We start from the raw sequence: 27318 nt of genomic DNA, 5'->3' as shown, positions 1-27318 counted from the left end.
GGGGGGGGGGGGCGATGGTTCCTCGTGAATCGATGCTTCCTTTAATCAGGCTGCCCGGAGATCACGACAGCTCTCGACTTTGACTTCATTTTGCCCAGGGCGCGGACGTGGTCGACGGTGAAGTGGAGTCGAAATATATCAGCCGCCGGGCCGTGGAGAGCGTGATGCAGCAGCAGAAGAAGCAGCAGATGCAGCTGACGCGCAGCTTGAGCGCGGGTTCGGCGCCACAGGACGGCATCAGCATCCCCGAGCACATGAACGTGCCCCGAAGACGGGACTCCGGCAACTGGTCGGGCGACCGGAACAGCGCCTCCTCGAGCTCGTCGACTACCATGGACCACCCGTACCTTTACATCGTGAACAAAATGCAGAGGAACTCGGGCGTGCCTAAGAGCCCCACCAGCAAGTCCGGGGAACTTTCGAGCAGCAGCAGCGGCCACTACGACGCCGGCTACGACTCGTATTCCTTGTCCTCCACGGACAGTCTTCCGCTCCAGCAGGGTCTGAAGCACAACTTGCAGGTAAAGGAAGGCAGCCGGAGCGAACTTTCACTTGGCATTTAGCGGACGACGGGTATTCACGCGACTTCTCTGTCCCCGTTGCAGCTCGCTCAAATACCAGAGGGCTACCAGCCGTCTTCCGGCGACGACTGCGAACGACTGTGCAAGGAGACGGACGCGCTGCTGGACAAATCCCGCGCCGCCGAGGACGCCGGCGACCTCAGTACCGCCGTGGCGCTCTGCAGCGCGGCCAGCAGCAAGGCCCGGGCGGCGATGGACGCGCCGTACAACAACCCCCACACGATCACGATAGCGAGGATGAAGCACAACACCTGCGTGATGCGAACGAGGAGCCTGCACCGGAGGATGCTTCAGGAACAGGCGACCGTCAACGGCGACAAGGAAGGTGAGGGGTCAACGTCGATTGTCGGTGAGGAAAATCAGAAATATGCCGCTTTTCACATATTTATGTACGTTCTTTCTTCCAGAAGGAGCACCGGAGGGCAGACACTCCCGAGAGAACAGCAAGTCGGGCCAGCATTCGCGGCAGAGTTCGCGAGACAAGGGCAACCACTCCCGGCAGAACAGCCGGGAGCTGCTGGTGAACGCGGCGACGACGGTGGCGGACAAGCCCGCCACGAAGAGCATCGAGATCTACGCGACTCTGCCGAAGAAGAAGACTCTGCGCAGCAAGGCGACGGCGGTGAACGTGATCGAGGACGAGGAATACATGCTGTACGACCGGCCGACGCAGCGGACGGGTCTCTTCAGCCGGGCGAAGCGCTGCGAGGACGACAAGAAGGACAAGAAGCGCGCGAGGAGCGAGGAGAGGAACAAGAACGTCTCGAAGGACTTCTCGATTGCGCCGTCCCGTGCCTCGCCGTCGCCGAAGGGCGCGAAGCTGGAGAAGCCGAAGGAGAGCGCCGAGGTTGCCGTGAGGAGCAGCCAGCCGGGCAACGCCGAGCAGAAGCAGGGCAAGAAGCAGCACAAGATACGCAGGAAGTTGCTGATGGGTGGCCTGATCAAGAGGAAGAACAGGAGCATGCCGGACTTGCGCGAAGGGCAGGACGGCCAGGCGAGCGAGAACGCGGAGGGAGCCTCGAACACCTTGCCGAAGCAGTCGGTGGACGATTCCAGCGTCGGGCTGAAGGGCGTCAGTGACGTCAGCCAGTCGCTGAGCGGCTACCTCTCGGAGGGACACCTGGAGTTCGCCGGGAACGCCGGCCCCGGGAACACCGGGAACCCGAACCTCGAGCGGAGCCGTCTGATGAGGAAGAGCTTCCACGGCAGCGCCGGCAAGGTGTTGCACGTGGCGAAGGTGCCGCCGCCGCCTCCGCTGAGGACCACTTCTCAGCTTAGCAAGTCTAAGTGTTCGGGCGAAGTGCACAGCGAGCAGCAGTCCGACGCGTACCCTTTGCTGGCCGACGGTCAGTGCGCGGGATCGAATCAGGATCCGAACGGCGCCTATTGGGGCCACGTGAACAGCAACGGCCCTAACGGCGGGGCCGGCAGGAACTACGATTACTCGTCGGAGTCGCACTCGCTGCCGTTCCTACCGTCCTACAACGAGCAGAGCGCCGGGACGAGCTACAGCAACAAGCCCAGGATTCAGGACGACGTGGTGCAGTACGCGAACGGCATACTCTACGAGCCGACGTTCGTCGTCACCCGCGCCGACGTGCACAGCGAGCAGAGCCCGGCGAAGCCGCAGCTTGATCCCCTACCGCCCTACCCTGAAAACGTCTCGCACTCGAGGCAACCGAGCGAGGACTTCCCACCCCCGCCGTATCCGTCGATCCACTCGGTGTCGCACTCGAGGCAGGCCAGCGAGGACTTCCCGCCGCCGCCGCCGCCGATCGACGAGCCGACTCATCTCCCGGAGGCGTCCCATCACGTTCAGCAACGCCCGCAGCAGTTCGAGGCGCAGCAGATCACCGGCCTGCTGGCCCAGCTGCAGAGCAAGAGGGAGCAGATCCTGGCCGGTGAGCAGAGCGACGAAAAACGGCCGGAGGAGCAGGAGGAGGAGGAGAAGTCGTCCAGCGAGACGTGGCTGAGGGAGCTGCAAGCGAAGCAGGCGGAGAGGAAGATGAAGAGGCAGGGATCCTTGGATCAGGACGTACCGAAGGCGAGGACCCCGGCGATTCAAGGGCCGACCATCGCCCGGAGGACCAGCGACCTGATGATGAACAACTTGAGTCAGGGATACGAGCAGGGTCGCGACGTCACGGACTGCCCACGGGTCGTCTCCTCGGTGAAGGACATGGCCGCCAGGTTCGAGCAGATCAAACTGCAACCGGGCCCGAAGTTGGAGGCGGACGTGAAGGTTCAGCTGAAGCAGAACTGTGCGTCTCCGATGCTGCCGGATGTCCCGCCGGAGTCGTCGTCGTCGGCGGAGGAGGCGAAGTCGTCGTCCGAGAGCCAGCCGTCGAAGACGGAGCTCCCCCAGTCGAACCCGGAGCCGAACACCTTCGTCGCGAACAGCAGTTCCGGCGTTCAGCCGAGCGGCTTGAACGCGGCGATACTGTCGATGTCGCTGACGCTGCCGCACGAGAACGGCCTGCCGGTCGATTACCCGGAGGACGACATCAGCGAGGTGGCGATGCAGAACACCATTCAGAACACGACGATCCTGCCGAGCGAGGAGGACATCGCCCCGAGGAAGGTGAAGCGCCGGATAGGTAAGAAGAAGAGCGTCTCCTTCTGCGACCAGGTGGTGCTCGTCGCCACGGCGGAGGACGACGAGAAGGACTCGTACATACCCAACCCCATCCTGGAGAGGGTCCTGCGCTCCGCGATGAACAAGCCGGAGACCGCCCAGGTGCTGCGGGAGATCCGGAGCCTCCAAGAGGCGGAGATGAATCGCGAGAACACCGCGACGAAGTTCCAGCAACAGACTCTTCCCTTGAAGAGCGAAGCCGACAGCGTCCCGGCGACGCCCTTCCAGGACCAGCTCAGAAGCGTCAATCCGATCGCCGTTCCGGACGCCGTGAAGCCCGCGTTCGGCCGGCAGAACTCGAGCGACTCGGTCGGCTCGTTGATGGAGAAGAAGCCCTACGAGGGCAAAGACGTCGTCAGGGAGACGTACTCCGGCACGCCGGTGAACGCCCCGAAGCCCTCGTACTCGCCCCAGCAGATCAGGTACAACAACCAGAACGGCTACTCGCAGTTCGGCCAGCCGGTGTACCCGCAGACGCAGACGTCCCACCCGCGAAACCAGGCCATCCCCTTGTCGCAAGCGCAGAAACCGGCGAGTCCTTACCCCGCGCAGATGCACGGCCAGTACATCCAGAACGGCGGCATCCAGCAGGCGAAGGTGCTGCCGCAGAAGAACGGCTACCCGATCGGCTCGTATTATCAGCTGGAGCAGCAGCACAATCAGATAAACAAGCAGGCCCAGCCGAACGCCCTCGGGCAGAGGATCCCGACGCACAACGCCAGCCCGATAACCGTGCAGCAGCAGCAGCAGTTCTCCTATCCCCCCAACCAGTCGCCCAGCCCGTATCAGAGTCAATACTCGCAAAGTTCCTATCAGGGCCACCCCTACCAAGCCGTCCTCCCGCAGAGCAGAATCGGCCAGCCCTTACCGCAGTATCAGCCCCCGCCCAACCCCCCGGCCGCGTCTTACCAGCAAAACACGCAGAACTATCAACAGAGACTCGACGGGTATCAGCGGCCACCGCAGAAGGCGGACCAGTCGAACGTCCTCGTCACGTCCGGGCAAAATTACTCCAAGACCGTGCAAAACGGTCAGATACAGTCGAACGCGAAGTACCCCGCCTACCAGCACCCCCCGCTTCCCAAGCACTTCGCGATGTCCAGCGCGAAGGTGGTCCCGATGATGACGCAGCCGGCGCAGCCTCCCTTGCAGACGCCGGCGAGCGTCACGGCTGGCGTCAGGGCCTGCGTAACCCCGTGCAACCTCTGCCGGAAGAGGAACGTGCTCGAGCCGACGCTCTACTGCACCGACTGCGACTTTTACATGTCCCGCTTCCGGGCGGGCAACAAGGCGACCTGAACCGGTCTCTCCTCTCGTCGGACGGCTCGCCGGCCTCGCCGAACGCTTCGGCCTTCTTCCACGAACCAGCGGAGGAGGAGGAGTCTTCTTCCCTCGGCGAGTTAACTCGTTACCCTGCCAAGGTCGCACCCGTCGAAAGCCCGAGCCTCGTTCACGTTTCTTAGTCGCGTTTCTAAAAGCGTCGCACGCTCCGGAACGTAACACCGACGAGTGAGAATCCGATACTGAGAAGTTTTGTTGCAAACCACAACGTTCGTTTCCCGCATGCCAGAAACCGGCCTCGCACGCAGCCCGTGGAACTCTTGGAGTCGGTAAAAAAGTCTTAGACTACCTAAGACCGATATGGACTGCGGAGATTTCGGAAAGATGTCTCGATGACATTCAAAGGATGTCTCTCATGTTTTCTCCGATATCTTTCAGGCGTCTTTAAGACGCTTTTCAGAAACTCGCGCTGTTTGGTCAGTGTTTCGTTAGTTTCTCGGACGACATTCGACGGAAGCGTCCGGACTTAACGTTCTTTCGTCTTACTTTGTACAAATATATCAGGCAGCATCCCCGTTCGAAGGCCCTCATCGTGCAACTACCGGACACACCCGCTCGTATAATACTATCGGTATAGTATTATTTTCTATAACTTATGTTAAGTTGTGTGTAGATAAGCCCGTACTTTTTACATTGCATTAGACGTACTTCGACGTGTTCGGCGAATTAGACTCCTATTTGCGTAGGTCCTAGCGTAGCACCGTACACATTCGGGCCCGGGAGTTTTTATATCTCATACGAAACCAGCGGATTTTGCACGCCGACGTGCTCCCCGCATCTCATCGTGTATCTACTTTCATTTGTACATAAATCTCATCGCGAGTCCCTTTCAGATCTGTAAAAACGATTGATCCCTAGTAAGTCATAGTTTAACACGCCGCACACTTGTGTCTCCCCTTTCGTCCACTCGCGTACTCCCCCTCCCCCCCCCGCCCCTCCGTACACGTCGTACTTTTTGTTGCAGAAACGAAACGCCGGAATTGTGATATTAGCCATGCTACGTAGAATTTATTGTTACGGTAGAAAAGTATATCACACACGTTGCGAATGGAAGCCTAAGTAAAGAGTACGTGACACTTGATCTCTGAGTACGCGTGGAGTTTATTTTACGTTAACTGTCCTCTCGAAGTTATCATCATCGTACATGTACTTACTTGTAATATGTTACATCGTATTATCTCCTAAGTGTTAGGTCGATGTAAAAACGTCCAATTTTATACCTTTTGTATTGAGTATTTTGTTTTAAGAAATACTTTATTTTGCCCTTTTGTGACATTAATAAAAAAAATGATCCTTACAATATAACGTATCTGATATTTTCTTATTTATTCCGACAAGATGGTCGTGTCAGAAACATGCCCCACCAATTGCACGGCGTGAATTATTTTAATGAAAACATCGGGTGCAGTTTCATTCGTCCTCGGCCAGTTAATTTGATAATTTCTTTAACATTCCGGACTAATTCCATATAGTGCACTTCGTGTCGCGATTCATCGGACTGTCAGCTGGACAGTTGAATGCATCAGAGAAGGATTCCATATTACTCAGAGTACCGAGTACTCGAAACTCCTTAGGACTGTGGACATTCACATTAAAATTGAGTGACTTGTACTTTCGTTCCTTTTTCGCCGTGCACCAAGACTTGAAAAAATACAATTCGCCCATATAAGTCGTAAAATAAAATATTATACCGTTTACACACCAAATTCTCTCCAATACGATGATACATCTAAAGATGATACTTATTCATTCAAACTTGTTTTATATATCAATATATTAGTAAATTATTGGACTTACGTTTGCGAAAGATAAAAAAAACAGTTGCTCGTCGTTGATATCTGTTAAGCCTGTTAATCTCGGCTGTGAGCCAGCCGTTAATTTGTGTCTCTGGAATGCTGCGAATGCAATTTCCAGGCCAATGTTGTCAGCAATATTTTCGTTCCTTGTGAATACCCCGTCCAACTAAAGATAAGAGAAGAGTTTATTTAACGTAACCTTCTTTTTTTTTAATTTTTCATGCGCTGACGTATAATCTGACAGAATCAAAAGATACATATTGGATGAGAAATCTGTGCTCGTTCTCTTGCTTATCATTTGTTTTCGCTTTGAAAACAGAAGAAAGTGTACATAAATTAAGAAACACAAACAAAAGAAAGAATCAGAAATAACATAAATAATAAATAAATAAATAAATAAATAATACATAAATAAATAAATCATAAATTTAATAAATCCACGTGACTACGTACTTGTATGGCTGCTCTATATTCGTTCGCCGCAGTCAGCGTGTAATTATTATACTGATCTATGAAACATTTCATTCGTTCCTTGTAAGCCTGGGCAGTTTCCACATCCATCGTAATCTCATTGCCAAATTTGTTGTATTTCATTCCTGTACATTTCATTCAGACATAAGAAATCAAAGCCTGAGGAATTAAGTTTTTTCGAAACTCACCGGTACTATCGACACTGTGCGCGAGTTCGTGTCCAATAATCATACCTATCGCACCGTAGTTAATCGCACTGGAAAGTCAGCTTATGAGTTAAAATTTCTACCTCTTGAATATTAAATATTATAACACTTAAAATTTTGTGCACTCACAGCGGTATGTCGGGAGCAAAATACGGATCCTGAACTACAGCAGCTGGTATAACTAGAAACAATTAAGATAAATGTGTTAGTTACAATTTAACATTACGTCCTAACACGCCATAATTATTACAAAAAGAAAAACTAAAAAAATTAATACTCATTGAGTTCATCTGGTGAGCATAAGCTGCATTGAAAGTTATGGGAGCAAAGATCCACCTGTAATAGTATTATATGATCGACAACGATGAATGGCGAAAGAGAAGAATAATTTAATTGGTTATTTATTAAATAATTATATCATAAAATGATCGGATTGTCCTTACTTGGTTCTATTCATTGGTTTCAGATAATCCTTCAATATTCTTTTCGTTTTAAACACTGTTGTGGCGACTTTGTTTTTGAAGTAACTTTCCCCAACTTCCAACTAGAAATCAAAAAGATGATTGATCTTTACTTAACAATATTGCATCAGTGCGCTTCAAATTAATTTATCACGTTTTACAGATAAATCCCTACCCCTTCGTAATATTCAATGAGTGCTGTTTGATTATTGTACCAATTAGAATAACCGATCAGTGATATGACGTTGTCTATTTTGTCTATCATAAAGTGCTTCGCACTGGCGCTCGTCCACGTGGAGTTCAATATATGCCGCTTCATTTCTGTTTTAATATTGTCCAACATTTCTGTCACCTTAAACAAATTAACGCCAAATCGTTCGGAAATCTTTTCCCTTTTTTAAGTTTTTTCCTAATGCACTTGTTCACAGAAAGAGAATTTTGAGGACTTACACCTGTTATCATATTTTCCATATTGTATTTCTTGATAAACAGAAAAGAGAGAGCTTCTTCCAACCCTGTGTCTTCAACGCATATTTCCCACCTATAAGATAAAAAAGAAATATTTATTCAGGCGGCTCTTTAGAATCAGAAATGACGTTTCGTTAAACATTCACGACTTACCGTGGCTTTTGCTTGGTAATATATTCCATGTAAGTCGTTTCAAAATTAATGTCTCTCATTTCCTTCGTCAGATACGGCAGAAATTGATTCACTACATTCCAGTGAATATAATTGACTGCATAAAAGAATTAAACGTTACGCTCCATGTTAATGTATTTCCTTCTTTATGTACATATCTATACGTTTGAAGATTTCATGTTTCATTTAGATACGGGCTGTATGCTTGATATTACCGATTACATGTGGCGGGGTAGCACCCAATAAATGCGCCAGTTGGTGAAGAAGATGTTTATTTTGCACTAGCACAGGTGTCGACACGTCAACGGTTATATTCGAAGATTTAAATAACAGTTGTATCTTTTGCAGCAAATTTACCTGAAGAAATATCGCGGCATCGTATTGTAGAATTATGAAACATGATAATTATGAAATATTGATAATCGTTATAAATAATTACTAGTTACTTTATATAACGTGACGTTGCGGCGCTACTGCCGCTTCTTAGCGCGTCATAAAATACCGAATCACGTTATCACGGATAGGAACAAAAAAAGGAAAAATTGGTCGCGGATCTCCAGAAATCGACCGAATCGTAGCTTGAAGATTTTTAGCATTACGATTATTTTTGTTTTCGAATATTGATGCTTCATCGGGCGTGACGAGGAAGAAGTGGAGCACGCCGACGATAGGAAAAGGCTAGGATTCGGCGAGGCAAAGGCGAAGCATTCAGCTCCGCTAGCCGTCAATTTTATGATTTATCCTTTATGATTTGCATTACCTGTGCTGTAGGCTGTTGTGTTCCCGCGAGATCATAATATCCTTGTAATTCTGCAATCGTCATTATATCATAGTCCTGTTCGTTTACTTTCTTGGCATTCATTTCATATTGACTAATCTGTTCAAATGTACGTGCATCTTTTGAAAATAATCTACCTTATCTGTTTTAACACTTTCACGCATTACCGGGGAAGATTTTGAGAATAATTACGTTTCTGAAGTTCCTCGAGAATTTAATTATATCGCTTATATCTGCAATGTAATTCTCAATTGGAACATCTGTTCCAATATGTCTCTTAAAAGCCCTCAATACGTTAACCAGTCTGTCGGTTTCCCAGTACACAAATCTTTTCTTGCCAATTGTTTTCATGAGAAAATATGTTGTTCCAACCTTCACCTATAATTACATACATATAAGCTTGACTATAAAAGATAATATTTATAAGAATTAATGTAAAATTGTGTGCAAAAATCTATTTTTAATTATATTAATCGATATGGAACCACGTATTGTATATTAGAAGCGATCGCATAAAAAATGCAAACGAAAAGATACCGTAAGTATAAGATTAGTCGCGTTTTCCTTCTGAGGTGTGTATCTTATGGCGATAAAACTGCTGGCGAGAAACATTTGCAAATAATAATCGTCGACTTCTTGCCAAGTGTAATTGCTCGCCTCGTGATTTCCCAATTGAATTGGCCACCCACCTTTCGCGTCTAGTAATTTTTGTATAGGTTCAAGCCCATGCTTTTCTATAGCGTCTGCAATATAATCAGTAAAAGAAGATGTTAAAAATTATTAGCATATTTTTAAGATTTGCACAAAACTAACTGCCATATTAAACCGCTAGTAAACTGTATTAAACGATTAGAATACGTGTATATATGTATAATAGTATCGTTACATTATACTAAGTATCTATCAATTGTGTATTTGATGTATTTGTTGATCGTATAAAAGATTATTGATATATAAAAGGATAAATTCCGTGCCTTCGTCGATGCACGAACGGTAGTATTGTTTCATCATTTTTATAGGCGGCAGGTCATCATATTCACTCTGTTCTTCTAGAATCTCTGAAAAATATACGCAGCATTAAAATATAAAAAAAAAGAACACAGAAAACATAATGTATAAATGTATGAAAAATTTAATAAATTTAACTTTCAACGAATTAATAATATTAGCGCGATATAAAAAAAAAACATATCTGTCAGAATAATTCAGAGGTTGTTAGATTCTTTTTGAAGAAATTCGTGCAATTCGTTAACGCTTGATCACGCATTCCTGCGCTCTCGAGAGAATTCCATACCTTTTAAACGATGCGAAATCCTCGACTTCAAATCTAATATATGCTTCTCGGACCATTCCACATCATTGGACTGTGTACGATTATTTTCTAATCGCAAGCCGCATCCGTATTCGTAGAAATTAGTACAAGGCTCGTAAGAATCGTTCATATCACGACGTATTGATTCTCCTACGTTCAAGAAGTAATTATATTACATTAAATACACAAGTTCGATAAATATTTGCAGAATTATTATTGTTACGAAACGCATTGGGATTATTGTTCCGACCCGTAATTTTCACTGCATTTCGTAACATACGTTTTTATAGTTTCTGTATCTAGTATCTGCCTTTCTCTATATACTATTACATACAAAGTAATCGATTCATTTTTTTCTTCCTTAATATTTTATGAATAATTTTATATGCATTCACTTAAAACGATTAAGTGAAAAAGTCGATGCTGCGTCTTAGCGCATACAATATTTTACATTTTATTAACATACCCACTTTGCGACATACTTCGCTCTCACACACAGTATACTCAGTCGATCTACGCCTAGGAAGCCCAACTGCTCCCGCGATTATTACACAGAAACTGTAAAAATAAAATAATTAATTGCGTCGCATAATGAACGACGTAAAAAATGCAAGGATATATTTTAAATACGTATCGCGTGAGATCGCATAAATTCTCAATATATAGCAATCGGGCTCATTTGAATACGTAAAATATGAAGTTGAAAATCACGAGGAAATCTTGAGGCAGCAGTTTTTCTCACGTGACAACGAACGTCAAAGAGTCTATATATAAAATTTTCAAGTATCATTTATTCAGTATGTAGAATCACTTTGTTCACGGTTTAATTTGTTATCTGCTGGTCATTCGTTTGTTTCGTTACACATTATAAATATTAAGCTTTCATCTTAGAAATGTCGGAAATATAAAACACAAGACAAGACACGGAGGACGACTCACAGTAACGGCAAGAAAGTCATGTCCGCACCCGAGAATCCGTCGGAATAATACACTGTACAAAAATAGAATGTGTACTATTTCCATGATCTCTGGATCATTCCTAGATCGGCTAGAGCGAGCCACCTTCACCAGAGAGTCGATCAGTTGCGAAAAACTACGCGAATAACAATATTGATTTTCTACACATGCCTCCTAACGTTATGACATTTTATGCATGTTATGACATACTATATAATGAATATCTTAAATAACGAGACTGTAAAAACGATATACAGAATGGGGCGATAACTTTGTTACCCTGGAATATTTTTGCCATTTTTAGATATGTGAAAATATTTTAATTACGAAGGTTGTATAGTATCAAGAAAAGCCGACCGCACCAGAAAGCATGAAGCAACAAATTATCGCAGCATGTGCTGCAATCAGTCCGGAGGTGATAAGAAGTATACGTATTTCAAGAATGCAATTGCAATGTTGCATCAATGAAAACGGATATAATTAGGAGCACCTTTCACGTAAGAATCATTGTTTTACTCTTCTTTTTAATCCTGATTGCCCTTGTACTATATGTCGTTGAAGTCATTTGAATATCCACTATTGTATTAAAGATAAAAAAAAAGTATGGAATGCCGTTTAATAAAAATGAAAGTGATCTAGAAATCTCCGAAGCATCTGCACCCACAAAGAAATTATTACCAGCATATTAATATAGTCTTCTTCACAACTCAGATACATACGATACGAAAATAGCACTGTAGAATTGCGTATATTTATTAATTCGTCTAAACATCTATTCGGAGAATTACACTTTCAAAACATATTGTTTCAAAGAAGACTGACGCAACGCAGGAGACGTCGCTGCCATTAGTAAAGAACAAAGTTTAAACTGATAAGTTTCAGATCAAACTGCATTATTCGGACTATATAGTATCGTGGAAATAAAAAATATTGATCTTCGCTATATCAATTGCTGATGATGTATATTCTTCCTTTTCACAAGTTTGCAGCTTAAGAATTTCCTATGAATATCATAAGGTCAGAATAACAGTTTCAGATTCATGGTTATAAGAGTATAACGATGTAAGTGACGGATTTTGTCATTCAACTTGCGAATACATCTTCATTCTTAATTATAATTAATTTTTAATCATAATTAATTGTGTCACGGTTATTATATAATTAGAAAAATAAAACTTCGTTTTTACTTTTAACAACATTGATAAAACATTTTTACGAAATTATATACATATTTTCTTAGTTATTCTGCCGAGTTGTAGTATTAAAATTGTAATATTAAAAGCGCATCTTTTCTGTCATAAAACGTATTATTCTTCTGAACGGATAGAAGGGTCTCTTCTACATTCCAGGCTATTTCCACAGAGTGCATTTCGAATCTCGATTCGGTTGGCTATCGGCTGAACACTGATCGCAGTTGAAAGCATCGGAGAAAGGTACCATGTTAGACACAGCGCCGATTACTCGAAATTTGCTAGGGCTATGGGAGTCCTTATTTTTCGAATATATTTGATTAGCATTAATATTGACAAAAATTACGCGTTATATATTTAAATACGTTGTCCTACACTATATTTTCAATATTAAATAAATGTATAAATAGATGAAATGTCCAACAAATATCTCATTTTAAAAACTTTATTTTTAACATTAGCAACATTAACAAACAATTCTCACAGAATTACATTGCCGACATTTTGTCAATTGTTTTGTGCAGTTTGCAACACTAAAAGCGCATCTTTGTTACATAACACTATTCCGATGGAGAAGGAACACGTGTCCGCCTTATGTAACTCATCTTGTTAAAAGTCATTCCAGCGTTCCAAATTACTTCCACAAAGTGCATTTCGAATCTGGATTAAGTAGACTATGGACTGGACAGTTGAAAGTATCAGAGAAGGTTGCCATATTAGCCACAGTACCGAGGACACGATATTTGTTAGGGCTATGCTCATCAATATTAGCCAAGGCTGCCTCCAACACTTCTGTTGTTGCCATACACCAGGTCTTTCAAATATAATTCGTATCCATGTAAGTTATAATGTAAAATAGCTTTAAATTTTTTACGTAAGCGATGACATATAATACGGACGCAAAATTATCGTATATTAATTTAACGAGCTTGTACACATCCGAATTTCCTCACATACTAATATATTTATAAATTATTCAACTTACGTTTGCGAAGGATAAAAAGAACAGTTGTTCATCGCTGACATCTGTCAACCCGGGCAATTTCGGTTGCAGTCCAGCCAGTAATTTGCGCTTTTGGAATGCCGTGAACGCAACTTCCAGACCAATATTGTCAGCGACATTTTCGTCCTTGGTAAACAGCCCGTTCAACTAAAAATAATATAAAAGTTTATTCAAAAGCGAGCTTCTCCTTCGTTAAACTTAGCACGCCGCAATTGAATTTGGAAGAACAATGGCTGGAAGATATATTGAATATGAACATATGATTGTATACTCGCATTTGTCAATAATGATTTCAAAAAGAGCGTAAAGAATCTACGTTACTAGGCACATTTAGAAAATTTGCACAAGCACGAATACACACTTTCAGAGGTTTTCCATTGTTGCCTGCGGCAACCAGCGTGAAATTACCATACTGATCTATGAAACACTTCACCCTTTCTTCAAAAGCCTCACTGGTCTCTGCATCACTTGTAATCTTATTACCGACCTTATCGTATTCGATTCCTGCAAATTTTGGTTAGATGTGTGAAATATATTTACTCAAGGCAGTAAAGATTCATCGAGACTCACCGGTAGTATCGAAACTGTGCGCGAGTTCGTGTCCAACAATCATACCTATCGCACCGTAGTTAACCGCACTAAAAAAAGTCATATGTAAACTAAAATTTATGTTTTACATTTCAAAATTTAATAACATTTTTTATATACTATACACATACAGTGGCATACCAGGAGTGAAAAACGGATCCTGGACCTCAGCAGCAGGTATAACTGGAAACGGTTGTGGTGAATTAATTAACTGTAAATTAATTGTTACATTGCCGCCGTGAAACTATGACTAATGTATACGCGATCACATGAAAGCATACCTATTAAGTTCATCGGCCCAAGATAAAATGCATTGAGAGTTATAGGCGAAACAAGCCACCTGCAATTGTGTTACGTGGTAAGCAATATTAGATAACGGAGGAAGTATTGGGCATGTAATTTCATTAATTGAAAATAAATAATTTCTACACTGCGATCGAGTTATTCTTACATAGATCTATCTACAGGTTTCATAGATTGCATAAGTATTCTGAGGCTCTCGAATATTATGCTCGCGACCTTATTATTGAAATAATTTTCCCCAACCTCCAACTAAAACGTCAAAAATTTACATCATCTCCAATTGGTCGGCGTAGAAAATGGCAAGTAGAAAATTAATTTGTTGTATCTTATAAATTCCTTACTCCTTCGTAACGCTCGATGAGAGCAGTTTCATTGTTGTACCAGCTGGGATAACCAATCAATGACATGATATTGTCTATTTTATCTATCATAAAGTTCTTCGCATTGTCATTCGTCCATTCTGAATGCAATATACGCTCCTTCATCTCTACTTTTAGATCGTCTAACATATCCGTCACCTTAAACAGATTAATGTGAAATTATTTAAAAATCCCTGCTCCCTCGACATCGTCTTTTAAATGCATTTGAAGGAAAAATTGCTAGAACATACAGCTTGTATTGTGGTTGGCGAGTGAAATTTTTTTATAAATAAGAAGGACAAAGCGTCTTGCAACGGTATATCTGCGATGCATGTTTTCCACCTAAAAAATGAGAAAAATATATATATTCGGGTGTCTCTAATAGCATTAGAGAATACGTTTCGTTAAATATTTACGATCTACCGGGGATTTTGCTCGGTCACATTAAGTCCCATATAGTCTGATTCAAACTCAATGTCTCTCATTTCTTTATTCAATAACGGCAGAAATTGACTTATTAAATTCCATTGAACGTAACTGACTGAAAATGAATTTAATATTAAACTTTACGTCAATATATTCTCTTTTTCATGTAAAAGATGTTGCGTCAATATAGTGATAAGTATGCAGAGCTGCTGCTACAAAAGCAGATGGGAGTGCGAGCGCGCGCGCACAACTGGCCCGCGCGGTGCGCTTTCACTTTTTCATAGTGCTTTTGGCAACGGTAACCCGGCATACTGCTCAATCAATCAAACACAGGGAAGCGTCGAGAAGCTTCAAGAAGCTCGAGGGAGCTTAAAGCACAAGGAAGCGTCGAGAAGCTTCAAGAAGTACAAAGGAATTTGAAGCTCGAGCCTCAAGCTTCAAAAAGCTCGAGGGAGCTTGATATATCTATGAGACATGTCTGAAATTTCATGTCCTTCTTACGTATTTGTCGTTACTTCACTATCGTGTACGTTTAATATTTTACCGATCACGTGCTGTGGAGTAGCATTCAGCAAATGTGCCAATTTGTGAAAAAGATATTTATTTTCCACCAGCACAGAAAACGAAGCATCAATGACTTTGTTAACAGGCTTGTGGAGCTCTTGTATTATGTGCAGCCAGTTTATCTGAAGAAGTATTGCGAAATTGTATTATAAAATGACATACCGACAAAACTTCCTATATAATTAACGACGCATATCTTCGATACGAGATTATCTTCTCAATATACTTTATATAATCCGTCTCGCTTGAAGTTGTTTACTTATAAAAATATATTAATTATGATATTATGATAATTATGATATAAATTATGATATTTACATGTACACCTGCACACATTGTCTTATATCTCCAAGAGTAGATATATATTTAACAGGAAGTTTGCCTTTCTTTCAGAATAACTTGACGTAAGTAATATATGAAAATAATGATGAAATTAATGGCATTGGCATGGCATGGTGAATTATGCAGTGTCGATGTCATCATCGATATTACCTGCGCGGTAGGATGTTGCGCTCCAGCCTGATCATAATATTCTTGTAATTCTGCAATTGTCATTTTATCCTCGACCTTTTTCAATCCTTTCTGGATTTCCTTTTCATGTTTGCTAATCTGTTAAAGTTAAAAGGATATATATATATATATATATATATAATTTACAGATTATCATCTTTTCTGTTAATGTCTAAGGTACTATTAGGGAATAATTACGTTTTTGACATCTTGCTGAAAGCTAAGTAATTCTTCCAAGTCTGCGGCAAATTTCTCAGGAGGAGTTTCAATTCCTTTGTGTTTCTTGAAGGCTTTTAGTATATTTGTCAGTTTAGTAACGTCATGGAGTGAGAATGAGCGTCTATTGACAAGTTCCTCCTCAAGATAAGAACCTATTCCTTGTGATATCTATATTTTTAGATAAACATACATAACGTAGAAATCTTTTGTATAATTCGAATAATCATTAGCGTACTATTTATTGTAGGATATATTAGAATTGATTTTGCAGAATGTGAGTGGAAAAAGTACCGAAAGTATAGTTTTGGACGCGTCCTCTTGATCAGGTATATAACCGAATTCAATGAAAGTGCTGGTGTAAAACATTTTGATGTAATTATTGTCGATTTCCTGCCAGGTGTAATTTTCAGCGTTTGATTCTTGATGTCCTAACTGAATCGGCCATCCACCATTCGCATCCACCAGTGTCTGTATAGGTTCAATTCCTCGCTTTTCGATAGCGTCTGCAATCAACGATTGAGATAACGGAAATATCAAATAATTAACACGTTAAGTGCCTATATTGTTTCATTTTCCGTTTACGCCACACGACACCATTCAAGCAACGGAAGAGACTCACACGCGTGAGTAAAGGGTAAACAAAGATAACGAGAAACAAAGGCCGAGACGACTAATTAATTGCCAGTCACACATAAGACACAGTACAGTTTCGTTCTCCAGAACAGATGTAGACAATATTTGAACAAGTGTTTGTTGCCCATAAAAAATTTAAAATGATGACAGAATCAGAAAGTGATACAAAGTTGTCACTTTTTGTAATATTTGCAAAGGAAAACCCCATCTTTGTTAAAATTGTTTTGATAAATTACATTAATTTTTTATAGAGTATTATATTCTCCACTTATTACTTGAAATTCCTCAAGGACTGATGTCGCCTAAATGAAACGTTCGTCCTCGGTACGCAAGGACCGGCGCGGCGGCGTAGCCTAAACAAAAAGTTAAGCGCCGGCGTGGCGTAAACGGGAAGTCTAGTGCCGGCATTCAACGTGTTAAACTAAATATATTTGCAATATTTGTGCAAAATCAACGGTTATCAAACTGCTATCGATATCTAACCAATAAATGATATACGCGTAATAATTAATTTATTTATAAATAAAGGATATGATACATAAAACTCGTACCATCGTCCATGCACGAATGGTAATATCGTTTCAACTTTTTTATAGGCTCCAAATTGTCATATTCGCTTTCTCCTTCAAGAACCTCTATAACAAATATATGAAACATTATTAAAATATATAATTACATAAAGTAATCGAACAGTATTAAAAAGGCGAGCAGCTTGTTTTTAATGTAATTGAAGCTGCTTATATCTGATGATGTAAAGAAATATGTTTCAAAATCATTCTGCCGTTGATGGATCCTTTTCTAAAGTATCTCTATAATGCTTAATTATCAATTTCTTCTCTTGCCGAAAAAACGTCATACCTTTTAAGCGACGAGAGGTCCTTAAATCTATCAAATGCATCGTAGACCATTGTACATTGTCGGACGGAACGGGATTATTTTTTGCCCACAAGCCGCATCCATATCCGTAAAAATTAGTGCAAGGTTCGACAGATTTGTCGATACTATTTTGAATCGATTCTCCTATATTCAACAAGTAATATAATATTAAATAAATTCACGCCAAACTCTGAGATAACTGAGACTTTTGTAAAATTTTTATTATGTGACGAATCGAGATGTTCGACATATTCGTTGTGATTTTCCTGGCATTTTGCAACGTTTATTCTGACGTTTCTCTGTACGTTCATCTTTCTATACATACGTCACATGTAATCTTCTTTATTCATTTTATTCACAATTACGTAAGATGGTTAAGTGAAAAAATCGGTATTATGTTGCGATACAATGTAATATTTTACATTTTATTTCGTGTACATTTCATTTCATTTTATCGTTTTACATTTTAATAACATACCAACTAAGCGGCATGCATCGGTCTCACATATGGTATAATCGGTCGATCTACGATGAGGAAGGCCAGCCGCTCCTGCGACTATGACACAAAAACTGTAAAAATGAGAATTACTCATTCGTGAGCGCCAAATGAGCGACGTAGAACAAATGCAAGGGCAATGGAAAAGCAAGGACATGCTTTGAATGTATATTACGTGAAATTGCATGACGTATTGTCGATTAAGTAGAAATGGGCTTCGAAACAATAGTTGTTTTCACTCGGTGATGGATACAAAAATTTCCGCCGATAAAATTTTTAACCATCATTTATACAGTACAAGTACGATTTTGTACCTAGCTTTATTTGTTCCCGATTGATTTAATTGATTACACTTGACGAATTCTAGAGGTATAAAATACGAAACTAGACGCAGAATATGCGAATATACTCACAGTAGCGGCAGGAGAGTCATGTCTGCATCCGAGAGTCCGTCCAAATACACTGAGAATCCATACAGTACACTGTGCAAAAGTCAAACGCGTACTGTTTCCACGATAGGTCTGGAGCACTTTTAAATCAGCGACCTCTTCCAGATCAGTGGGTCTATCAGTTACAGACAACTACGAATAGCGTTGATTTTCCGCGTTCGTCTTTAAACGCTATAATGTGTTATGCAATGGTACCTTGAGTAGCGAGCATGTAATGACAACATAATTGGGGAGACTGAAAGTTAACGTAGAAGTGTCAGTTATATGTCAAATAGATGTAATGATGTGTGTGTCGCAATGTACCATATCTATTGCTGTTTTTAAACGTGTACTGAAACAGCTTCCAAAACATATTGTTGCTTCATAATAAGATATTAAGGCGGCTATTATACGGTTACGAGACGTTACCGACGTTACATCAGCGAGGGGCAAAGTTTAATTTGATAAATCTAAGATTAAGTTGTATTATCAACACTGTAAAACACAGGAATATAAAATGATGATGTGCACACCATTAATTGCTGATGTTTTCGCTCGTGACGTATTCGCACTCTCCGCAATCTGCAGATTAAGCACTTTCTAGGAAAATCATAAGGTCAGAATAACAGTTTCACGTTTTAGACGATGATAAATTATTTAGACTTTTTTTCTATATAAACGTTTTCAATTTATTATTACCGTTTTGAAAGTTACAATATATATTGCATATTTAATAGATATTTCGAAACCATTTTCTGCGTACAATTTCGTAAAAAGGCGAAACCATTTCTAGACAGTTCTTTTAAGATTTCGTTTGGACGACAATATTCGAACATCATAGATTGAATTAAATATGCGCGATCTATTCTGGAAAATTAATTTATTGCTTTGTTAGTTGTCGCTTAGTAGAGGTTGAACTTTCGATATTAGATACTAATAAGACATACTGAATTTTTACATACTGAATATTTAAATATGTTATCTTACATTATATAGTGTTATAAATATTAAATAAATGCACGAAGATGTGGAATTTTTCATATTTAGTATAAATATTTTATTTTTAATTTAATTTATTAGTTTTAATATTTTGTTTTGAAAAAAAACTTTATTTTCATATCAGTAACATTAACAAGAAATTGTAACAGTATTATATTGCACAGATCTGTATGATTTTGCGGCTTGGAAAACAAGAATAGTTTCTTATAGTTTTTTGTTTTGTGCACTGCGTCCGAATCCGCAAGTAAGAATGTTCTGTTAAGTTTACGAAGAAAATGGGATTGAAATTTCCCAAGAACGTGTTTTAGGGCATTTTTTTTAAAACTTCATAGCCAATAAAGTCAATGTTCTATAGACTTCGAAAACGGCTCAAATTCATGTTTGAATGTAGTACTTTAACATGAAAATATCGAATTATTTACCGGCACCATCGCACCTCAAGTGCGCTTTATAAAAGTTGATGTACGCTCCCTGGATGAAGTATGACGATTGCCTCATTATGGCCCACTGCAAAACTGTTGCACATAGTAAAAATCTTAATAGTAGATTCAATACACAGAATTGAAGATACTCTTCGTAAAAATGTTTTTTTTCTTTATTTGTTTAAACAATTCATTCGTTTAAACAATTACTGTGCAACAATTTTTTATAACGAATTTTTGATAATTTTTTAAAAAACGATTTTTCAAAAAATGAACCATGTAATTCTATTATACGAAAAAAAATATGTAAGTTACGTGTATTGCAAAATCTTTTACAAAATATAAAATTGTATGTTGCATGTCACATCGTAACATCACACCGTTCTATTTGACACTGTGCGACTGTGCGACATCAACCAACAACTAAAAATAAAGCACGCCAGAGGTTCGGTGATACCGGCGATAAGATATTCGACATTTTCGTATTGAAGTATCTATTCAAGCATTAATTTGATTCTTCTTCTAAATCTCTTGCACATAGGGTTCGTCAGCGAATTTTCAAAAATGATAAGAAACGCTTTTTTGAGGCGTTTCAACGATATTTTTCCCATAAACTTGACGTGACAAGGCATTTTCCCTTGCGGATTTAGATTCGGCTCACCAAGAACACTGGAAAACTAGTTTTCTTTTCCACGGACCGCACAAGAATGTAAAATTCTGCTGACCTACATTATCGACGTCCTGTCAATTATTCTATCAAATTCATAATATATAACATTTTATGTCACGCAACATTATTCTGTATAGCAGGGGCGACATGTTGGTTTTATATAACTCATCTTACTAAAAGTCGTTCCAATATTCCAAGTTACTTCCACAAGGTGCATTTTGAATCTCGATTAAGCGGACTGTGGTCTGGACAATTGAAAGCATCAGAGAAGGTTGCCGTATTAGCCACAGTACCGAGTATACGAAATTTGTTAGGACTGTGGTCATCTGAATTAGCTGAGGCTATCTCGTATACTTTTGTTGTTGCCGCACACCAAGACTTTAACACACATATAATTTGCTCATGCAAGTCATAGTATAAAATATTACACTATTTGTTTTAAAATTTCTTTGTAGATGATGATGTATAATATTGACATAAATGTATCGTACATTAATTTAACGGGTTCATACTTAGCAATCTTCTTTATATACCAATATTTATGAATTATTGAGCTTACGTTTGCGAAGGATAAAAAGAACAGTTGCTCGTCAGTGATATTTGTCAGTCCGGGTAATTTCGGTTGCGGTACAGCCAGTAGCTTGCGCTTTTGGAATGCCGTGAACGCAACTTCTAAACCGATATTGTCAGCGACATTCTCGTCCTTTGTGAATAATCCGTTTAACTATTAATGAGAAAAAGATTTATTCAACTCGGGTTTCTCCTCCGTTAAAACTAGTGTGGCTACATTTAATCTAGCAGAACAGAAAGATCCTAGATAGTCAAATGGCGTCACTTGGCTACCTGAGATGTTGCACATAAACACGTGTTTATGCATGTCTTTATTAATGGTCGCTTCGAGAAAAGTAATAAAAATGGAAAATTACTGGATACACGTAGGAAATTGGCGCAAACACAATTACGTACTTGCACAGGTTCTTCGTCCTCGCCTTCTTCAACCAGTGTGAAATTATTATATTGATCTATGAAACACTTCACTCTTTCATTAAAAGCCTCACTAGTCTCTGCATCACTTGTAATCTTATTACCGACCTTATCGTATTCGATTCCTGCAAATTTTGGTTAGATGTGTAAAATGTATTTACTCACGGCAGTAAAGATTCATCGAGACTCACCGTTAGTATCGAAACTGTGCGCCAGTTCATGTCCAATAATCGTACCTACCGCACCGTAGTTAACTGCACTAAAAAGTCATATGTAAACTAAAATTTATGTTTTACATTTCAAAATTTAATAACATTTTTTTATATACTATACACATACAGTGGCATACCAGGAGTGAAAAACGGATCTTGGACCTCAGCAGCAGGTATAACTGGAAACGGTTATGGTGAATTAATTAATTGTGAATTAATTGTTACATTGCCGCCGTGAAACGATGACTAATATATACGCGATCACGTGAAAGCATACCCATTAAGTTCATCGGCCCAAGATAAAATGCATTGAGAGTTATAGGTGAAACCATCCATCTGCAATTGCATTAGGTAATAAATAATATTAGATAATGAAGGAAGTATTGTGTATAATTTCATTAATTGAAAATAAATAAATTTTACAACGTGATCGAGTTAATCTTACATAGATCTATCTACAGGTTTCATAGATTTCAAAAGTTTTTTGGTGTTTTCAAATATCCCACCGGCAAGCTTATTCTCGAAATAATTTTCTCCTATCTCCAACTAGAACGTCAAAAATTCATATTATTTCCATTCATTGGCATAGAAATAATAAGTCATCATACAGAAGATCATACAGTAAAAAATAAGCCGTTGGAATCAACATTTTTCATATGTTCCAGAAGGTTCACTCTATATTTGGCGTTAAAATAACATATTCGTCGTGTGTTATTTCTTAACATACCGAAAATGATAATTATTTGACACAAACACATTTTGTTTCACATTTATATGTGTTGTTTTAACTTAAAGGGCGCACAGAAATGTCAAATCATTAAATTGACTTAAATTTAACACATGAAAACATCAGATAAATAATAGCATATTAGCTGTGCGTTAATTGAACATTGAGATTTTAGTCAAATGTCGGAGACACAAAAAAATGTTAACGTTTGGACGATAGATTTTTTACTGTGTAATTTATTGTATCTTATAAACACTTTCTTACCCCTTCGTATTCTTCGACGAGTGCTGTTTCATTGTTGTACCAGCTGGGATAACCAATCAATGACATGATATTGTCTATTTTATCTATCATAAAGTTCTTCGCATTGTCATTCGTCCATTCTGAATGCAATATACGCTCCTTCATCTCTACTTTTAGATCGTCTAACATATCCGTCACCTTAAACAGATTAATGTGAAATTATTTAAAAATCCCTGCTCCCTCGACTTCGTCTTTTAAATGCATTTTAAGGCAAAATCGCAAGAACATACAGCTTGTATTGTGGTTGGCGAGTGAAATTTTTTTATAAATAAGAAGGACAAAGCATCTTGCAACGGTATATCTGCGACGCATTTTTTCCACCTACAAAATGAGAAAAAAATATATTCGGATGTCTCTAATAGCATTAAAGAATATGTTAAATATTTACGACTTACCGTGGCTTCTGCTCGGTAATATTATATCCCATGTAGTCTGATGTAAACTCAATGTCTCTCATTTCTTTATTCAATAGCGACAGAAATTGACGTATTAAATTCCATTGAACATAACTGACTGGAAATTAATTAAATATAAAATTTCATGTTAATGTATTATCTTTCTCACATATATATATTCATATGGCATTTTTAAAATTTCAAGTTCTTATGTATATCGTTACGTTTCTATCGTGTAAGATTAATATTACCGATTACGTGCTGCGGAGTAGCATCCAACAAATGCGCCAGTTTGTGAAGAAGATGTTTATTTTCCACTAACACAGGATACGAAGCATCAATGACTTTGTTAGCCGGCTTAAGGAGATCTTGTACCAGATGCAGCCAGTTTATCTAAAGAAGAATTGCAGAATCGTATTGTGTAAATTCATGTATGACGATATATTCATACATCGTCAAAACTTTTTAAATAATTAATAATGTACACTTTCGATACTAGATTACCGCATTAATGCATTACTCTTTATACTATCCGCTTGGCGTGAGTTATTTATTTATAAAAATGTATTCAATTATTATTTTTGCATGTATACAATAATCAATTTTGTATTAAAAATGGTCCACTTAAATTTTGTGTTACTTTAATATATGGAAAGCATTAAAAGGAACATAAATATGTTAGAAAGTACGCAAACGTTAAATTAACATATTCATCTTGTCAACATATATTTTAACATTTTATTTGTATGCTTTTTAACACATTTCCTGTGTTAAAATTTCAGTGAACCGTTTTTAACACAAAATTTTTTACTGTACACACGTGAACACATTGTTTCATAATCCACAAGTACGTAAATTCATCATGAATTTTATTTTCCTTTCAGAATAATTCAACATAATATATAAAAAACCATGATAAAATAAACGGTATATATAAGTTAGATGCAGTATCAGTTTTATAATTGACATTACTTGCGCGGTAGGATGCTGTGTACCAGCCTGATCATAATATTCCTGTAGTTCTGCAATCGTCATTTTATCCCGGATTTTCTTCAATCCTTTTCGGATTTCATTTTCATGTTCACTAATCTGTCAAATGTGAAATCTGTTAAAATTTATATATAATTTTCAGATTATCTATATCTATATATATATATATATAGATAATCTGAAAATTATATATAAATTTATATGTTATATATATCTATATATATATAACATAAATATATAATATATTATTAGAGAATAATTACATTTTTAAGATCTTCCTGAAAGCTAAGTAGTTCATTTAAATCTGCAACCAAATTCTCAGATGGAGTTTCAATTCCTTTGTATTTCTTAAAAGCTTTTACTACATTAGTCATTTTGTCTACATTTTGGGCTGGAAATAAGCGTTCGCTTCTTTTGACAATTTCTTCCTCGAGAAAAGAACCCACACCTTGTAATATCTATAATTTTAGATATATGCATAACATATAGACAATTTTGATATAATTATAATAATTATTGATGTACCGTGCACGCATATTGTAGGATATGTTAACGCTAATTTTGCAAAAACTTAAACAGAAAAAGTACCACAAGTATAGTTTTTGTCGCGTCGTCCTCCTCAGGTATAAAGCCAAATTCAAAGAAACTAGCAGTGTAAAACATTTTCATATAAACATTGTCGATTTCTTGCCAAATGTAATTTTCAATATTTGATTCGTGATTTCTCAATTGAATCGGCCACCCACCGTTCGCATCTATCATTGACTGTATAGGTTCGAGTCCTCGCTTTTCGATAGCATCTGCAATACAATCGAGATAATGGAAATATCAGATAACTAAACATACTTGCAGAATTTGTTAAAAATCAACGGTTATTAAGATCGAACTGCTAACTTCTCCCTAAGACGGAATTGTGAAAAGAGTAAATTTTCTATTTTGAAAACATTTGGAACCTTCACTTTTCTGCCTTAGAGAAAAGTCACACAATATTTTGGCGACACCGATAAGGCGAATCAAGGATCTCGCTGGCGAAACGGAGGAAATATTACAAAATTCATACCTTCGTCCATGCATGAACGGTAATATTGTTTCAGCTTCTTTATGGGCTCCAAATTATCATATTCACTTTCCTCTTCAAGAACCTCTACGAGAGAAACATTAGTGAAATTTATAATTATATAAAATAGTGAAAAAAGAAATGCATATCGTAGAGCATTGAGAGAGAATTCTTCTATTTTTGGCGTAGTCGAATTTACGACGATATGAAGAAATATTTTTCGAAATATTTCGACATTGATGAATCTTTTTTTAAAGTATCTATAATTTAGCAGTACTCAATCATTCCTACTTTTCCCAGAAAACCTCATACCTTTTAAACGAAGAGAAGTTCTCAAATCTATTAAATGATTCGTAGACCATAGTACATCGTTGGACGGAATAGGATTGTTTTCTGGCCACAAGCCGCATCCATATCCATCGAAATTAGTACAAGGGTCAACAGACTCGTCGATACCACTTCGAATCGACTCCCCTGCGCTCAATAAATAATATGTTATATCGATTATAGTTTCAAAGATAATTACAACTTTGTTTAAATTTATTTTAATTATTATTATGCATGACGAAACGAGATGTTAGAAATATTCGTTGTAATTTTCCTAGCATTTTGAAACATTTATTTTGATCTTTCTTCGTACGTTCGTTTTCTATATACGTCACATACGAACTTTTTCATTCGCTTTATTCACAATCGCAAGATGGCTAAGTAAAAAAAAAATCGGTATTATGTTGCAATATACGTGCAATATTTTTACATTTTACTTTTTGTACATTTTGTTTAATTTTGTCATTTTGTATTTTAATAACATACCAACTAAGCGACATGCATCAGTCTCACATACGGTGTGATCGGTCGATCTACGATTAGGAAATCCAGCCGCTCCTGCGACTATGACATAAAAGCTGTAAAATAGAATAACTTATTCGTGAACATCAAATGAGCGACGTAGAATAAATGCAAGGACGTGCTTTCAATATGTATCAAGAGATTACATGATGTATTGTCGGTTAAGTATAATCGAGCCTCGAAACAATAGTTGCTTTTTTACTCGGCTATAATAGACATTAAAATCCTCGCCAATAAAATATTTAACTATATTAGTTACATATGATAAATACGATTTCCCTTAAAGTTTCATTTGTTCCTGATTTATTTATTATCCTTTATCAATTTTAACACGTTAAGCGCCGCGTGAGCCACTGGTGACCCCCGTTAACTTTCTTGTTTTAACTTTCTATTCACGCTGCAACATATATTTTACGTTATCCTGTCCCTTCGTAATTAGGAGCGGACAAGGAAATTTTGTAGCCTTATAAATGTTATGAGATCTATTTCACAAAGATACGTGGTAAAAATATATAATAAACGCAGAAATTGTGGATTACCGGTGGCCTACGTGACGCGCATGGAGAAGCACGTGAAATTGGCGATGCACTTAACGTGTTAAGTACATAAAATGCGAAACAAGATACAGAATATACGACTCACAGTAGCGTTAAGAGAGTCATGTTCCTATCCGAGAATCCGTCGAAATAGTACACTGTGCTAAAGTCAGACGCGTACTGTTTCTACGATAGATCTACAGCACTTTTAAATCAGCAAGAGTGTGCGACCTCTTCCAGCTCAAGCGAGTCTATCAGTTACGGACAACTACGAATAACTGCTGATTTTCCGCGTTAGTCTTAAAACGTTATGAGGTGTTGTGCAATGGTACCTTGAGTGATGAGCGTATAATGACAATATAATTGGAAGAACTATGAGTTAACGCATGTGTCAATTACATG

The 27318-nt window shown here is 39.4% G+C and overlaps 4 protein-coding genes across 8 annotated transcripts in view; 1 reads left to right on the top strand and 3 right to left on the bottom strand.

Moving 5' to 3' along the window:
• LOC106741489 (protein split ends) overlaps positions 1-5191 on the top strand; it is a 78422-nt gene extending 73231 nt beyond the window's left edge. For all 3 annotated transcript variants that reach the window (XM_014613588.1, XM_014613590.1, XM_014613589.1), the window contains 3 exons: positions 99-521; positions 606-906; positions 989-5191. In XM_014613588.1, the coding sequence (XP_014469074.1) occupies positions 99-521; positions 606-906; positions 989-4515 (4251 nt within the window). In that variant the 3' untranslated portion in view covers positions 4516-5191. The remainder of the gene's footprint in view (positions 1-98; positions 522-605; positions 907-988) is intronic.
• Positions 5192-5811: 620 nt separating this feature from the next.
• LOC106741490 (endothelin-converting enzyme 1-like) lies at positions 5812-11958 on the bottom strand. Of its 3 annotated transcripts, none has more exons than XM_014613591.1 (19): positions 11856-11958; positions 11160-11313; positions 10687-10778; positions 10203-10370; positions 9883-9966; positions 9446-9651; positions 9101-9286; positions 8891-9007; positions 8346-8487; positions 8113-8227; positions 7942-8032; positions 7667-7843; positions 7474-7574; positions 7308-7366; positions 7160-7211; positions 7013-7080; positions 6807-6949; positions 6355-6519; positions 5812-6198 (listed from the first exon to the last, which is right to left on the bottom strand). In XM_014613591.1, the coding sequence occupies exons 2-19, from the start codon at positions 11177-11179 to the stop codon at positions 6016-6018; spliced, it is 2169 nt and encodes a 722-aa protein (XP_014469077.1). In that variant the 5' UTR covers positions 11180-11313; positions 11856-11958; the 3' UTR covers positions 5812-6015. The 3 variants fall into 3 exon arrangements, with proteins under 3 accessions (XP_014469077.1, XP_014469078.1, XP_014469079.1); XM_014613592.1 differs by lacking the exon at positions 11856-11958 and adding an exon at positions 11668-11751; XM_014613593.1 differs by lacking the exon at positions 11856-11958 and having other exon boundaries at positions 6042-6133; positions 11160-11276.
• Positions 11959-12796: 838 nt separating this feature from the next.
• On the bottom strand, positions 12797-19219 carry LOC106741472 (endothelin-converting enzyme 1-like). The gene is made up of 18 exons (XM_014613544.1): positions 18758-19219; positions 18327-18418; positions 17831-17992; positions 17524-17607; positions 16631-16842; positions 16319-16507; positions 16103-16219; positions 15591-15732; positions 15044-15161; positions 14872-14962; positions 14603-14779; positions 14410-14510; positions 14240-14298; positions 14090-14141; positions 13941-14008; positions 13732-13874; positions 13353-13517; positions 12797-13181 (listed from the first exon to the last, which is right to left on the bottom strand). The coding sequence occupies exons 1-18, from the start codon at positions 18775-18777 to the stop codon at positions 13002-13004; spliced, it is 2172 nt and encodes a 723-aa protein (XP_014469030.1). The 5' UTR covers positions 18778-19219; the 3' UTR covers positions 12797-13001.
• A 641-nt stretch (positions 19220-19860) lies between these two features.
• LOC106741471 (endothelin-converting enzyme 1-like) lies at positions 19861-27042 on the bottom strand. The gene is made up of 18 exons (XM_014613543.1): positions 27023-27042; positions 26345-26436; positions 25844-26005; positions 25535-25618; positions 25063-25274; positions 24738-24932; positions 24457-24573; positions 23736-23877; positions 23485-23602; positions 23320-23410; positions 23051-23227; positions 22505-22605; positions 22337-22395; positions 22187-22238; positions 22039-22106; positions 21830-21972; positions 21423-21587; positions 19861-21241 (listed from the first exon to the last, which is right to left on the bottom strand). The coding sequence occupies exons 1-18, from the start codon at positions 27040-27042 to the stop codon at positions 21062-21064; spliced, it is 2178 nt and encodes a 725-aa protein (XP_014469029.1). The 3' UTR covers positions 19861-21061.
• Between the last annotated feature and the right edge of the window lie 276 nt (positions 27043-27318).

Source organism: Dinoponera quadriceps, unplaced genomic scaffold (assembly GCF_001313825.1).
Source record: "Dinoponera quadriceps isolate SergipeBrazil2010 unplaced genomic scaffold, ASM131382v1 scaffold405, whole genome shotgun sequence".
Classification (NCBI taxonomy): Eukaryota; Metazoa; Arthropoda; class Insecta; order Hymenoptera; family Formicidae; genus Dinoponera; species Dinoponera quadriceps.
This window is presented reverse-complemented; position numbering and strand designations above follow the sequence as displayed.